Genomic DNA, 16,834 nt, shown 5'->3' with positions numbered 1-16,834 from the left:
TTGGTAATGCTGAATAATGAGGGTTTTGCAGCTGCCCTGCGTCCTTTTATTTATGCAGCTACAGCAGACACAGCGACGTGCAGCAGCTGCATGCACTGGAGAGTTGTTGTGCCATGTAGAACTCCACAGCTGCATTGCTGGGCAGGAATTCAGAGCACTAGGAGCAAGATTTATTCTGTAAATAAAGTACTAGGAGAATGATCAAATACAAATCTATCAGAAAAAACCCAGTAAGCTCTGCAAGATACACTTTTAATTGGTTTTGCATTTGCTCTTTAATAAATTCTGCATTTTTTTCCTCTTGACAGATGGCAATTTGATTTCTGGATCGTTAAAAAAATCCTAAGCTATTATCTACAATGATTTAAGGTCTTTCACGTTTCAAAATGTTAGAGATGGGCCTAAGACAAAGTTTGGATTCAAATACTCCTGGTTCCCAGAGGGTGTTCTGCTCTAAGGTTTTGGTTCAGGCCCATCTTTTCCTTTCACAAGTATCCATGTGAAAAGGATGCTGCCAAATAAACCTCCTGTTTTGAAAAGTGAAGTATCACATGTGTTTCTAATAACATGTCAGATGGAGAAGCATGAAGTCATTTCAATTATTTTTATTATTTGTCTGTGGTTTTTGCTTTCTTCTTTCATTTTGCTTAGCAAAACAGTGAAGCTGGAGCAGCCCACCTCCCTCCCCACTTACAGCCAGCAAATCAAAGTGAAACTATCACTGGCAAAACTCCTGCTGTACAAACACTTCTGGATACAAGTGAACATAATTAAAAATCAATTATTTCTTAAATTACACAAAGGTATCTGTTGAAATCCATTTCCTATTCAGTTTGTCCTAAAAAAAAGGAGAGCAGATGCATTGAAATACAAAAAAAGTTTCCTGGTGCTGGAAACTGAGGATAAAGTCCTTCCCCAGATGGAGGTAAGGTTGGGAAGGCACTCCCTGCATCCTGATCACATGCTGCAAAGGGAAAACAGTTTTTATAAGAGCTCAGCCTTGGACCAGCCTAGGATTCATATATCATGTCAGGCAGCAACTAAATTAAAAAATGGTATCTGGAATAAATTTAAAGTATATGTTCAGCCCCACCAATAGAGAGTTTTTTAATGAAAATAAAGACAAATTAGTGGAAAATTTGAACCGAGCTACTCTAATTTTTTTTTTCTCTTCTGTTTTCAAATGTATTTTCCAGAGTGGATCACTAAAGGAGCCAGAGCCAAACAAAATCCCACCTCAGCGACCACCACCTCAAGGTTGTTTACAGTACATTCTCGACTGTAATGGCGTTGCAGTAGGACCAAAACAAGTCCAGGCTACTTAGATAACTGAGACCAAAAGCAAGGGTTAAAGCAAAAATGAAAAGTGAAAAACAAAACAAAACAAATTGAAATCACAGAAACAAACAATCTGAATGCAAGCATCCCAGTTTTGTTCAGTTTGCCATTGTTTCAGTGCTGACCTGGACTGTGTTTTTTCTATGCAGTGTCAACTCTCCCGTCTGGTTGTTTCCTTGTTCCTGTCTGTGCGTGTAATGCTTTCCAACCTTCCTCTGTAAACTTGTGATTGCAGGGCTGCTGTCAACAGTGTACAAAGAATGTGCCTCTCTAGAGCCCAGTGCCATGTACACCCTGGATGGTTAGACAGTATTTCTGGAGTAATTGATATTGTTCAGTACAATGCCCCAAGGTGCAAGCCCCCCGTCCCTTTGCTTACTCTGTGAGTGTGTGCACACTGTACTCATAGCCTTTATTTTTCTGTGCGTGTGCATGACCAATGGTAGGTGATCCAGATATATTTTTAAAGTCTAGATTAGGATTTGCTAGTGAGGCTTTTTATTTATAATTTTATAAAGTTTATTAACTTTTGAGTTTTACTTTTACGCGAGTGGAAGTCTGCTATTTTGGTGACTCCATAAAATACAGTTCTTCCCAAGGAATATTTAAAATATCTTCTATTTTACATACTGGTATTCATATTTTTAGTAATTCTGCATTAAATTATTAGCTACAAAGCTGTGTAAATGGGCCACCTATGTGCAATATCTCAGTGAAAGTGTGAGTATTTAATGTATCCTGTTTCAATTAAGTAGTACCTTTTGTTGTCATTCTGAATTAGTAATCTATGGAGATTTTTAATGAAAACTAATGCAAATACTTTCAAAAAATCTTATACTTACCTAAGATTTAAATCCCAGGTTATTTGGTGAGAAGTACCTCAAGGACTGTTAAACTTCCTGTAAGAGCTCATTTCATTGCAAATACTGAGAAGTGAGGGGATGGCAGACCAAGGTACCTTTAACCAGCTGAGGATCCTGGCTTAGAAAATGCAAGGCAAAAAATGTCAGTGGTTTTCTTTACCAACTCAGGTCTCCTATTTTACACCTACAAGTTTCCAGAGAGCTGTAAAGAAAATCCAGTCCCGACGTTATCCACATAAATAGGGTTTCTAAGAACTGCTTGACATCAAACATGCAAAAGGACTTGAGGTGCCTGACAACTGCTAGGATTTCTGTAGGTAAATTCTTTGTGATTTTTACATAAGCAATGCTACGAGAGCTCCACAGGCAGGCAGTTAATCTGTTGTGAGAAATCTAGCCTAGAATCACAAGCTGCACGCTGCTGGCATACCAGAAAGCTGAGTTGCAAGCGAGCCACAAAACTATAATTTTCATCTTGAATATGTACAAAGATGAGTAGTGGCCATTAGTTTAGTGCAAACAATTATGTTTAAAGGGAAAACAGCCTGATGTTCTACGTCTGTTTTCCCTACAAACACTGGAAAAAGTTATCAGTGAGTCTCATCATTCTTAGTGTTTCTTTTATTTGTACGAGCTGGCTGGTGAGATGAGAATTAAGGTATGCATTATTAGCTATTTAAATGTTTGTGGTAAGTGCTACTGTTTACTACCTATCAGTAAATTACATGAATATTTTGCTTTAGTGATCAGCATTTGTCTGGGTCAGTGATTGTTCCAACGATGGCATTGGCTATTTTGTTCTATATCAAGGAAATTCCACCTAGAAATCAGGTTCACCAATCCTTTCCTCCAGACACCCTAAAAGAGAACAAACCATACTGCCCTGGGGTGGAGAACTGAATCTGATGACCGATTTTCCTTGCAAGCAGTTGGTATTTTTTGCATGGATTAGTGCCAGTATTCACAAGTGCTTTTCACACGACATTTGTGCGTTGTGTGTGTGTGTGTGGAAGACCTGGGTGTCTCAGACAGGATTCCAGCCTGTTCCCTGGGAAGGATTCGCAGGGGCACACACAATTCCTACATCCCACAGCCAAGAAACAAGCCAAGATGTCTCTCTGCATGTCAGCATGCTTAGGTGCAATATTGTGGGTAACAGGGAACAGATGTTTTACAGTGTAGGCTTAATGTTCAGTTCTGTTGAGTTATTTTTGGTAAAAGTTTCTTTCATGATTGTTGCCTTTTGTACAACCCAGCTGCAAGAAAGTGAGCAAACGCTGGAAATGTGACAGCAGTATATCTTTTATGTGAAATCTCTTGTACAGCTTAATGTGCAATAAAAGAAAGTTATATCTGTCTTCAGTGTAAAGTTTCTGGCATTCAAGCCTGTACGTACAAGTGGGGGAAAGAAACCTTTCTGGTTTTCAATATTGAGTGAAAGGAGACTAATAAGAAAAGGCTCCTTATTAAGATGTTGCAAGACCATGTTATCACCTTCAAATATTTCCTACAAAAGAGGTTCAAATTAATAAACAATGAAGGCACATTCCTTAACATTCAGTACGTGCTATTTATCTTTCTACACCACAACACACTGCTACAATTGTGTTAAAACTCACTGAGGCACCAGCACGTGCTGTCCTCACACACACACACTGGAATTCATGTAGTAAGGGGAAAGTTAACTATAAAAGCAATTTAAAAACAACAAAAAATAATGTATTGCAGCAGTACATCTAGAAATGAAGGTTTGCTTTTAGAGACTTGAGCAGATTAAGTGTTTTACTTGCACTAAATGTCTATGCAAGGCTAAAAATTCCCAGAGATCCAGAAGGTCTAGCTCAGTTGTGTTGTGTGGTATTTACAACAGCTCTTGAGTGAAGCATTATTACAAACAAATACTCAGAATGTCATCCCATCCTTTCTCCCCTAAAGTCAGATGTCCTGAGTGCATTTTCATATGCAAGGGTTAAAATTCAATTACAAATGCCATCAGTCCACAAAGCTCCTGATCAGACCTGGCAGCTGAGATAAAAGCAGCAAGCCCTGGTGTCTGACACAGCATTATTTCAGCCAGAAAACAGAAAAAAACCCACTGGATTATGCTGTAGCATCTTTCAGCCATGGGTTGCACAGCCTGAGTCTCTTCTGCACGTTGTGGTTTCCCACTCCACACAGTAGTTTGCCAGTGAAGTGCCTTCCTGGTAAAGAATTTGTAGTGACTTTCTTGTGTTTCTTGTAATGTTCTTGACATATCTCACTAAGGGGTTAAGTAAGTTATGAAAATACTTTCAACCAGCCAGAAAATGAGATTGTTTTACTGCTGTAAGAGTGAATCTAAGAGGAATATTACAGAAATTGTTTTAAGACTTTGGAGGAAGAAAATACCTGCAATAACTACACAGAAAATAGTGAATGTCTTGCTGAATTAGATATTACTACTGTGTTCAGTTACCTCACAGCCTCTCCTTGACTTGGGCCAAAACTGTTCTGGGTGTAACTCCATTGCTTTGGTTTGAAGTCAGTACCTGGGATAAATTGGGTGCTATTTAGCAGTTTTAAGGCTGATTCATGGGGGGCTCCAAGAAGTTCCTCATGAGTGTGAACAGTGCTGTTGCCTCCATGCAAGCACACGCGAGTAGACTTTTGCCTCGAAAGTAGAGTTAATCACATTGGAGAGGATGCTTTTAAAGTGTTGGATATGAAGTCTAAATAAGGCCTCTTTGCAACTATAACATTATGAAGTTTTTCTTGTACTGAACCTAGGGGGCCCAGTGCAACCCCAAGGATTGCAATCCCAAAGCCAGGAGCCATTGCAGCCCCAGCGCGTGTTCCCCGCGGGGCAGGCAGCAAAGCCCGCAGCCTCGCAGCCCCAGCGCCCGCCCGGACCCACCACCCAGCAGCCTCGGCCCCAGGCCCAAGGTCCTCCCAGCTCCAGGTTATCAAAGGAAGCAGAGCCACAGCCACAGCCCCAGCCAGAGCCACAGCCTGCGCCACAGCAGAAGCCTCAGTCGCATCCGCAGCTTAAGTAAGAGTCGCTTTATCCGTTCTTCTTCTCTCCTCCCGGCACAGGTTTTGTCTAACTGGGATTGGGGGTTGCTCTGACAGCCAGGGGGGAAATGACCGTGTTGTTCCCAAGTTTAAAACAAGGTTAAATAGTTCAAAAAGCTTAGACCCTGGTGATGGAGTAAAATAAGTCGCTAGCATTTAGCGTTAGTTCTAGTCCCAAATTTAAAACGAGGTTAAATAGCTCAAAAAGCTTAATCTCTGGTAATGGAGTAAAGTAAGCTGCTAGCATTAGTTCTAGTCCCAAGTTTAAAACAAGGTTAAATAGCTCAAAAAGTTTGAACCCTGGTGACAGAGTAGTTCTAATCCCATGTTTAAAATAAGGTTAAATAGCTCAAAAAGCTTAATCTCTGGTAATGGAGTAAAGTAAGCTGCTAGCATTAGTTCTATCCTGAGCACCATGCAAAATTTCATCTGCCCATTGTGCAATTTCTGCCCCAGCCAGGTCTGAAAACCATCATCTTTCTAGTCTCTGTTTCCTCCTTTGGTGCCACTGACTCACGGGCTGGGTGTGCTGTCAGCCTGCCCTCCAAGAGGAAGTCTTATCTGGTTCAACTTTTAACCTTGCAGTCACTGAGACAACATATTCTGTTTCCAAAGGCCAGGCTGGGTAATGTTGGACAGTGGCTGCCAAATTGGTTCTTTTTGCTTTGCTGCCCTTGCTTGTGCAGAGGCACTGCCTGAGTGCTCAAGCCCTGCCCAGAGAAGGCTGCACAAAACTCAAAAAACAAACAAACAAAAAAAAAAGATGTTGTCCCACTTCTGGAAGGTTCCTTACTGATTTACCTGTGCCCAGTAAGGAATATGGAAAAATCCCCCCTCAGAGCTCAAACCCAGCCAACAGAAGAAACCTCAGGGAAGCACCAGCAGAGCTTTGCAGTTTTCCAGCACAGCAGCCCTGACACAAACCATTGCCAGGAGAATCTCAGACACATCTCCTCAGTCTGGGATGTACAAAGACCTGCACGGAGTCTTTGTTTCCTCCCAGGAACACAGATCCCCTTGTTCCACCCACTCCTTTGCTAACACCAGTGGGAAACAAACCCGGGTCCTACCTGAGCCCAGCTCAGTGCCAGAGGCATGCTGGATGACAATATTGTGCAAAGAGGACAGTACTTCCCTTCCCTCCCTGGGATGATGTATTTCTTTATTCTGTCTTATGATCATAAACCTCAAATTGATTCCTCCATCATTTCAGATGACAAAGAATAGAGAGGTGGATTTTTTTTAAGCAAGATGGAAATCAGTTTATAGTTTGAAACTTAACTTCTGACGTTGAAGAAAAGCAGCTAAGAACAGTTACAGGAGGGCTCTGCCACATGCTGCTTCCCAGGTTTCTCCTTTAAGCTTTTTGTTCACATCTAGATTCATTTTCCTCTTCTTCAAATGGAAGATTCCCTCTTTAAAATAAAATAACAAAGGAGAAATGAAAGTTTTTAAGATGCAAGCCATAATAAGAGCAGCTTTCTAACTTTCAGAAGCAGTTTTAGGTCCACACCAAGGCTCAGATCTCCTGCCTGTAGGATTAACTCTATTTGCATGTGTATGCTTTGTATTCACCCACATGCTGTTGCCTAACCTGTATGTACATGTTATTAATCTGTGAATAAATATTTAATTAGGCTACTTATTGTGTTACTAATCAAGTCAAGTGCTGCTTCCCACCCTCCCTCTTTCAGTGAGTACAAACAAACATTTATCAGTCTATTCTCATTAGCACAACTATAATTTATGAAAAACCTAAAACGCCTGCAGCACTGTTTGCTGTACATTATTAGTTTAGAAGGAGAGGAGCTGCACACCATGAGGAGTCTGAGACAATTTGAATAAGGAAAGTGCTTCAGTTTTACTAGAGCCAAAACTGAAATCTATTGTACTGAGATAAAAATGAAATCAGGTAACTAGTTTTACCCATGTAGGGATGTCTTTGTAAAAAGCTGATAACTCATTAATGTCTTCTATTTCAATTCAAGGCTTTTTTTTAGATGCTGTTTTATCTGACAAGTCACGAGTCAAAGTTTTAGACTATAGTTATTTTCCTCCTTGTTTTCCTTGTAGTCTTTTTCATGCCTATGGGAACTTAGACCAGAGTTACATGATAGCATTAAGAATGGAGAAGCATTTCCAGGCACTGCCTGTAGAAAAGAAAAAAATATATCTGATTTGGGGTGTTTTGTCAAAGACGTAAAATGCCTTTAAACCTCTACTAATGTCCAATACATCTAGACAGAGGGAGAGCACATTACAGTTTAAGATTCAAACTCTTGTAAAATGCCTGATTTTTCTCTGTGCACAGTTTGCAGCCTCACCAAAACACAACTATTTATCAGTCCTGTTGGGCTGTGATTTGGATTTAGTAACCAGGCCCACATTTACCTCACAGCTCTAATTTGCACCATCCAGTTAAGATTTTTAGAAAGAAAAGAAAACACCGGTGTGTTCCTTGAAGGAAATGTTATCCTCAAGCCTTACTCTCAAGTCAGGGGTACAGAACAGTGTGGGACATAACAAAAAAGGGTGAAAGCCCATTTTTGTCCAGCCTCAGGGACAATTTCCCCTCTCTGAGCCAAGGCTGGGGGGTGGAGGCCGGGGGACAGCGTGACCATGCAGAATTGCTGTGTTTGTGTCTTGCAGCAAGTCGCAGTCCTTGACCAACGCCTTCAGCTTCACAGAGTCCTCCTTCTTCAGGTCGTCCGTGAACGAGGACGAGGCCAAAGCTGAGACCATCCGGAACCTGAGGAAATCCTTTGCCAGCCTGTTCTCTGATTAGCCAGCTTCGTGTAGAGTCTGACACCGCTCTGAATGTCCCATAGGTTTTGTTCTCCCTGTGCCAGCACCCTTCTCTACTGTGCTCACTGTTGTACCAAGCAATATGTTCAACCTACAGAAACACAAATCTATAGCAGGAGGACTTTGGTGAGGGAGATGCCACGCAGGAACACGTGGAAACCTCTGGAAAGAAGGAAGGGTTCCATTGCTCCCACAGAATGTCCGATTCCAAGGTCCTTATCCATTGTAATTTTGTGGCCTTACTGTGACTGAAGTATATAATCCTATTTGAGACTCCTTTGTAGAATTGTGTTAATAAAGCATTGGGGAATGGGTTTCTCCTCGCTTTGCCCGTTCCCAATGCATTGCAATGCATGTGTATTTCGTGTGTAAATGTTTTGTACTGCAGAAGTATAGTCTTGACTTGTTCCTGCCTCCCAGAACCAGGAGGCCATTCACACTGACATTCTTGTCGAGCCACATAAATAATGTGAGAAATTGAAGCAGTTTCTTCCTCCTTATCCAATCCTTCCATCAGCTGGTTGTGGACTTCTGATGTATTGCTGGGAGTTATCAGTACACTAAATGTCATAAATAGAGTGTATATGTACTACTGTATCTCCATATGTCTATTTAAAGAATTTATTTCCAAACTGTAACCATAACTGGGTTTAGTTGCAAAGAATATGCATGATGTTACCCTTATTTTTGTGAACACCTTCTAATAAATGTAAAGTCCCATGCCTGATTTAAAAAATGTCTTCTACAAAGCTTGTTTAGACATCAATATATATTGTCTATTTTGACTGATATCAAGAGGGTAGCTTTATGATTATAAAATATTTGGACACAAACTACAGCTGAAAGAAAATAAACTATCACAATGAATTCCTTTGTTGAATCAGCATTATAAAAAACCCAAAACCCTATAAATTGTAGGAATCACATTTACATTTTCTATTGAGTTGTGTGGTTTAAAAGATTCTTTTCTGACTCGTGCAAACAGAATTGATCCCAGACTTTGAGACAGTAGCAGCAGATTTTAACAGAAGTTATCTGAATCAACACGAAGAAGCTTGTTAGTAATCTCTAGACTACCCATTTCCAAATTATTTTCATGTCACTCTGAATCTCTAATCATGAACTGCATGCAATCTTCACCAGGAAACAGTGCTAACAGAGGAAAGAAGAAAAAAAAACCTGAATAATATTAACATGGCCAAGGCAGAGAAAGAGCAACACCGTGGTCACTTAAAAACCCACTTGGATTTGTAGTGGGTTTGTAGAGACACCTCTGTTTGCCTCAGATATGTTAGCTCCTGGAGATGTGGGAGCTTGTGGAGCCTGGGTAAATCACAAGCACCTTTTGATGACACAAACCCTTTCAGCAGTCAGGGTTCCTCTGGGTGCAGGTTGGCAGGGAGTGTGGAAAATTGAATGTGCAGAGGTGTCAGGGCTGAGCTCACACGGGAGCACCTGGTGGCTCTGGCTGTCAGCAGGCTCGGGCAGGGAGCCCAGCACACATTTCTCCTGGAAAATGGGCAGCTCCAGCTCCCCCAGGAAGCACAACTGGCCCTTGTGGGACTGACCACAGCAACTGGGACCAGGGCTGAACAAGGCTTGGGTTAAGACCAAGATGAATTTCTGGGTGAGTTTGCACTGCAGCGATAGAAACGTTGACTCACTTCATCTGTGAGATGGAATCTCAGCCCCTCATCTCCAGAGCAGCCCTTGGAGAAGCTCTCTGACTGACAATTCTCTTTTCTTGCAGGAGGAAGGCACTGTGGACAGAAGCCTGTAGCTTAGCTGATCAATTCTGTGGCCAAACAGAACTCTTTTTATTAGTTATTAGTTCATAAATATTAGCCAGACTTTGATTTGGTTTTAAGCTTTGTCCTCTTCCTGCCCCCCACTGGATTGAGACACCCTCCACAAGGCTGCAACAACAACCTTGAGCTCTTGGAGAGCCTTTCATGTCTGAGAAGCACTTTACTTCTAGATTAGAGAGATTAATCAAAGTTGCTAACGCAAATTAATTACTGCTACAGAGAAAGCATAGTAATTATGCATAGTTTGGCACGGTTCATGATTAGTACATGCCTGGTTTCAGCAGTATTTAGTACAATATGAATTACAGGTACTTCATTAGTCCAGGCCCCAGATTTCCACTCCAGGCAAAGTTTCTTGCTCATATAAAAATTCCCTCCCACCTCTTCCTGGGAGAAAACGGGTTTCACTACAGCCTTTGTTTTACCATCTGGAAGACAAAAAAGAAAGAAAGGGGAGGGGGGAAGGAAAAAAAAAAAAAAAAGAAGCCAGGGGGATGATGCAATCCAAGGTGCCTGGTGTTTCCTCCCACACAGAGCACGGAACACGCTGCCTGCCCGCAGTGCCAGCCTGCCAAGGAGTGTCACACACAAGCTGCTGCACGCTCCTCTCCCCGGGCTCTGCCTCTTGGCTAAGGCATTTCAATCTGCAGTACACCTCCGGAACACAGCCAGGGCGAAAAAAGGAGATTTTGTGGAGGGCTGCTGGAGCTTGGATTGTCTGGTCTCGCTTCTCGGAGGGGTTGTGGTTCCACTTGGTGTGCACCCATTTATCCCATGGGATGCTGTGGAGGGAATACCAGTGGGAATTTGGGTGTCTCTGGGGGCTCATCTCTGTGAGATCTGTTCATCACTGCTCTGTTCTTCACTTGCATTTTTCTATGCCCAGGCACAGAAATGCCACATGTTCACTGTGGCTCACAGTGCCACAGGTTTCTATGCACAGCACTCCATCTTTACTCATCTTTCACTTAGAAATCAGGAAAAAGCTACAAGATAAATAAAGCTATAGGAGCTACTAATCTAGTTTAGTCTTGAGATTGAGATGGAGCCGTTCTCTGACCATTAGGCCTGAAGCCAATTCAAAATGCTGAAGCAGATTTCAAGAGATTGTAATTATGGTCAAAGTGACTAATCCAGCTTTGAAACAACCACTAACTCTCCAGTAAAAATTAGTCAAAATAGCACTGAGGTACTTTGTAAACACTGTGTGTACTTTGCATACTTCCTACCTGACAAAAACAAAGCCCCTTGTCGGAGCCAGCGCTGGCTCAGTGAAGGGATCACGTACAGGGAAGCTCCTATTTATGGATTTGGGGAAGGCTCTGCAGTTCTCTGGGCACTCACAGGGCTTTTGCCACCCTTTGGCTGAACACTACAAATAAATTTCCTCTTGTCCACTGACAGCAGCTTCTAGCAGGGCTGGATGTGTCAGAAGCCAGGATGCTGAGGTGGGATCTGTGCTAAGCCTGGGCTGGATGGGCAGGGACATCCCAAAGGACACAGCTTGCCAATGCTTGGGACTGAGCTTCCTCTTCTGGCTGGACACCCAGCTGTCTTCTACACAGAATCCCAGAGCATCCTGAGCTGGAAGGGACCCTCAGGATCACTGATCCTGCCCCTGGCCCTGCACAGACACCCCAACAATTCCACCCTGGGCACCACTGGGAGCTCCTAGAGCTCTGAGGGCTGTGCCCATTCCTCTGGGGCAGAACCTTTCCCTGATATCCAGCCCAAACCTCTCCTGGGTCCTGTCCCTGGCCACCATTCCAGCATGGGCTCAGAAGCAATTTAACTGTGCTCTGCCCTTCTGCTCCCCTGGAGCAGCAGAGCTGTTCAGCAAGGCAGAGCTCCGAACAAAGAACCACTCACTAATTTTGATCAGCAGCAGAGTTTATTTTTTCCCTTCCAAAAGTAGCTAGAAGTGACTTTGGACTCTGAGCAATTGAAGGGAGATTATCTAAATTGTCAGAGGTGCCACCACAAACTGATCTAAGTTCTGAATGACAGTACCTGTCTCCAACAAGGAAATGCTTTTCCTTAGACATCACCTCTAAACAAGCAAAGATTTTTAAGGTGTTTTTTAAAATCTCCTATCAAAAGACTCAAAATAGGTACCTAAAAGTAGTGATTAGTGTTCCAGATGCATATTCAGTTATTCAAATTAGCAGCCAAATTTGCAACATCCCATCAGTTTCTCTGATTCCTCCTCTCTTTTGAGGAAGAGCATTCCACCTTGAGATGACACTTTACATCAAGTTTCATTAAACAGTGATTCACTCCTCCGTAGTCAAATTATTGCAGCTCAAAAATTAACTCAAGATTAAGAAAGAAAATAAAACTAAACTTTTTTTTAAAAAAGAAAAAGAATTCAAATAATATTTTAAGTATCAAGTCGTTTCTCTAGATTTAAAATAAGCCAAGACGAACAACAGAAACAACACCCCCTGTTTCACATTAAGATAGTCCAGGAGAGACATGTTTGAAAGTTTTTAATCACAAATTACAACACAAAAAATTAGAAAGAGGATCAATTGAAACAAAACAAAATAAAATTAACAGAATTTGTGTTTTTTACTGAGCCTGAAGTTTTAACTTCTTTCAGCAGTGGCACTGGTCTGCACTTCCAAGGATGGATGTGGGGTTTAAAGACTGATCCACATCACATTTTCCAACACTTGAGTTTCTCAGGACAAATTCTCCTTCAGGGCTTTATAATCTCTCAGGAATAACCATTTTTTTACTTAAAGACAATATTTTGAGTCGTTATTATTGCCTTGCACTGACGTGTACTTCCCAGCACCACGGAGATAGTTACAGTAAGAAGTACAAAATTGAAGCTGCTTGTGTTCTTCTCTTGCTTTTTTTGCTTGGAGTGAATTTTTGGTTAAAAAAAAAATGCAGATTTATAAAGCACCTACACTGGCAACACAAAAGAACTGTTGTCTCTCCAGATAAGAAAGAAAAGAAACAAGTAGAGCATGTGGGCTGGTATTCAGCTATTTTTTCTTTTGGGAGCTACCTCTCAGAAGTCTGTTACAAGTGTTTGAGTGACAGGCACTTTTCAGGGGTGATGTAGTGAAAGGACATAAAATTACCTAGCTGGATTTGCTCCATCACTCACAGAATGTCTGCAGTGCTGACGAAACTCAGGATAGTACTGAACTTAAAATTAATCAGAGCTGGGCTTCTCTAGTGTGCCCTCCTAAAGAGGGGATTTCATTTTCCTGTCCCTCAGAGCAGTCAAGGTCATCCCCCAAAGAATCCTTGTGGATTAGCAGTTCTGTCTTAAGGAAAGCAAGATGCTGATGTTTCTTTTTGCAACAAATTTCACATCAAATTCTGCCACTGAAGGCTCCTTCTGCGGGGAGATATTGGGCAAAACTTCTTCAGGCAATCAAAGTGTGCAAGGAGACATTTCCTTAATTCACACCTGCTGTAATAAAATCTCACAGCCTCTCTCCCAAAATGCCTTCTCCCCTGAGATCAGGAGTGGTTTTGACACACAGAGAAAGCAGAGGGGGCAAAGCATCCTCACTGTGAGAGCAGGAGCTGTGAGCCAGCTCCTCTGCCAGGGCTCTGCAGCTGGAGCTGCCCTGCAGATCTCTGCAGCTGGGGATGGTGGAAATCCTCCAGATGGGCCCTTCAAACAGGAGTTTTCCATCCTGACTCCATCATCAGTGAATCCTTCACACTCTGGGCTGCTTCAAGCCCAATTCCTGCTTCCCCCCACCCCTTTCCTTGCTTTGCCCCCCCAGTGCCAGGAGCACAGGGAATCTTTAGGCAGGTTTTCCCCACATTTTTTATTTCCCCACAATTATTTTTTTACCTTCAATCCCAAACTCCAGTGGCCTCGTGCAGTGAGAAACAGGATGTGCCACTGAAACCCTGCCACTGGAATTCAGTGTGCAAACAAACAGTGCTGCCAGGGTGACACATCAGCTCCCAGTCCACGGGAGATTTGCCTCACACAATAGATCCACCAAACAGCTCCCAGGGCCAGATTTCGAGCTTAAGAGAAAGGAAATGTTCCCTTCCTCCCTTCTCCTCGTGGGGAAATGGAAATTAGTCACTCCCTGCCCACCAGCTGAACCAGGGCTAATTGCTACCTAGCAGTGATGGTAATTTGGAGCTGTGCTGAGCTGCTGCCCTCGTGTTTGTCCTGGTGACAATTCCAATAAATTCACTGGCACTGAGGGCTGCAGGCTTCACCTCCCAGCTCCTGGGGAATGGGGGGTGTTTCCACACAGGATGGATTCCACCTCTGTTGCTGTAACCACACAATCCCAGCCAAACACTCATCTTTTCACCCCCTGGAAGTGGGAGTTGCTGTCTGCATCCAGCGGGGTTTGCTCATCACCTGTAACAAATTTGGGTGTATGCAGGAGAGCTGCAATTCAAATAAAGGCCTGTGCCCCACCTGCTGTGGGAATGTCTCTGAACTAGGATCAAGGAAGCATTCTTTTTTCTTATTTAGATGGTTTTTTCTGTTTGCAAGTCATGACTGAATCTATGGAAGAAGCTGAAATGGCTCTTTCAGAAGCGCGATGTCTCAATCCCTTCTCCCCTGAAACCCAGGTTCACTTCCAGGTGAGCACCACACTCCAATAAATATTCCTTTCCTCACCTCTGTTCCAGGGTACATTTCTGAAGACATTAGCATTTTTTCACGCCTTTTTTACTAGAAAGGGAAAGCATTTGTGTTGACTCTGGGCCACGGGAGCTGATGTAATTCCATGGCAAGAAGACTCCTGCTGCCCTTAAGAATGTCAGTACAAGTTCTGAACTGACTTACCCTCCTCTGGAATAATTATGCATTCCACTCTGGCACATTTGATCATGCAATTCTCCTGCTTTGTAGATTACATGTCTTGAGGAGGTACAAAAGGAAAGAGCAAAGACTGGTTTATTTCTATACCTGCACCTAACAAAATTATATACACAGACACACACCTCAAGTGGGACTTTTAAATGTAAAATTATGTGAGAATTTACAGACTTATTTAATATGTACATTAAATACAGGCATCCTTTCATGCAGCAAGGAGGTGCAAGCATCTCTTGGGAGGAACACAGCGGGCGGGGGGAAAATACATTGTTAAATTACAACTGAACAAGCTGCAACTTGTTCAGGTTAAACAGCCCACCCTCAAACTGCAAAAAGCCAAATTTTGCCCTCGGCAGCTTCTGAAAAGCAATGTGCCTTCAGTGGATTTGTGTGAATTTAACTGTCTAGAGTCTCCAGCCACATCAGAATCTGTCTCCCTGATCTGGGAGATAGCAGAGCCCAGCCTAGGAAGTCTTTGGAGAAGAGACCACTTGGCAATCCCACACTAAAATAGGATTAAATGTGAGCACAGGATGCTGTGAGCTGGGCTCAGAGCTTGGCTGGGATGGGAGGGATGTTCACAGCACACAGATACAGTAAATGTCCCCACCAAGGAGGTTTTAGGGTGCATTTCTCAGCCTACCCCTCGCTGACTACAGCAAAAGCCTAAAATTGGGTTTAAAAAAACCCCAAACAAACAAAAAAAAACCCCAAACCAAAACAAAAATAATCAACCCCCCAAAAAAGGCTTCCTCCCAGCCAAGAAAAAACCTTAACCAAAACAGACAAAGAAACAAACAAACAAAAAAAAACTAAAATGAAAAGAAAACCCAACAAACTGGAGGCTTAATTGGCCTCGGTTCTCTTACAAATAGTAGATAATAAAGGCTGACTGAATAAAAGCTGAATTCTATTTGAATTCAGTTCTGACAAACGGGGATTAAAATACAACTATGTCCAGGGGCACAGAGCAGGTCACTTTTTAGACTGAAGACACAAAAATGGTGTTGGCAGAGCCAGCAGCAGCAGCCTGGGGAAGGAATGGTTAAAGTCACTGGACATTTGTTCCTCCAGCCAAAGCCTGGGAGAGGATTTTTGCTCTCCTCTTTCAAAGGTATTTTGCTGCATCCTCTTGAGATGGACATATTTCAAATAATTTTTTTTCAGACCTTCAGCACATCATGCTAAAAACTCAGCAGCAAGGGCACGCAGCTCAACCTAGGACTCAACCTCAACATAAAGGACTTAAATGTTGAATTTTTAACTCTCCTGGAACATGAATCCCGCTATTAAAATGTTCTACCTTGTTCTACAAAACACAAAGCTTTTTTTTTACCCCAAAATATTCCCATGGACTGGTCAGTGATGCTGAGGTGCAAAGTCTCTGTGGGATGAGGGTGGGACATGGGTGATATGCATGGAAAATCTAAACCTAAAATGTTACAAAAAGACACACAAATGTCTTCAATTCTCATCCAGTTCTGAGGTCCAGGTAAACCAACATGTCCACGGTAGAAGAGGAGGTAACTGGAGCACCTGTACCTGTATTTGTATCTGAATTTTCCTGTTTAAAACTTACAGATCAGCCCAAAAGTCTGATTTTCTATGAGTCGCTCCAATTTATGATGGGGGCAGTGCACAGTTTATATTCACAAAATACAGCTCTTCCTTATTTTTAAGCTTATTCTCCCAATTAACACACTAAAGACCTCATTAATGAACATTTTAAAAGGCCAAAATTTCCATTAAGCTGAGAAATAGAGTGTTGAGCTGTTAAGAGTGATGGGTTTTGTGCTCCCTCACACAAATGGCTAACTGAGAATGAGTAGCAAGTTCAAGCTTGAAATGATTTTTTTTTTAAGCCACCAGTACATAACACTAAACATGATTTAATAATGGAAAGACTGGCACAACCTTAAAGGAATCTCATCAAGTAGGCAAGGTATGCTTGTGACTTATTATAAAACAGTTAAATCGAGTCGGAACCATAATCCAGATTCTTTACATAATTATGGCAGGAGGGTGTGGAAGAAGGAATATCAATTATTTTTTAAACTGGAGAGCTTCTAAAGTAAAACACGCAATACATTGATCTCCCATTTCCTTCAGCTCTACTGAAAATGTAATTTTCATTTACATTCATG

The 16,834-nt window shown here is 42.2% G+C and overlaps 1 protein-coding gene across 1 annotated transcript in view; it reads left to right on the top strand.

The window, feature by feature from the left end:
- The window catches only part of SYN2 (synapsin II), a 167,362-nt gene extending 158,438 nt beyond the window's left edge, over nucleotides 1–8,924 (top strand). The window contains exons 11-13 of the mRNA XM_064432211.1: nucleotides 1,197–1,257; nucleotides 4,968–5,229; nucleotides 7,902–8,924. Coding sequence (XP_064288281.1) covers nucleotides 1,197–1,257; nucleotides 4,968–5,229; nucleotides 7,902–8,037 — 459 coding nt within the window. The 3' untranslated portion in view covers nucleotides 8,038–8,924. The remainder of the gene's footprint in view (nucleotides 1–1,196; nucleotides 1,258–4,967; nucleotides 5,230–7,901) is intronic.
- Nucleotides 8,925–16,834: the final 7,910 nt, after the last annotated feature.

The sequence above is a fragment of the Passer domesticus genome, chromosome 9, assembly GCF_036417665.1.
Source record: "Passer domesticus isolate bPasDom1 chromosome 9, bPasDom1.hap1, whole genome shotgun sequence".
Lineage (NCBI taxonomy): Eukaryota > Metazoa > Chordata > Aves > Passeriformes > Passeridae > Passer > Passer domesticus.
This window is presented reverse-complemented; position numbering and strand designations above follow the sequence as displayed.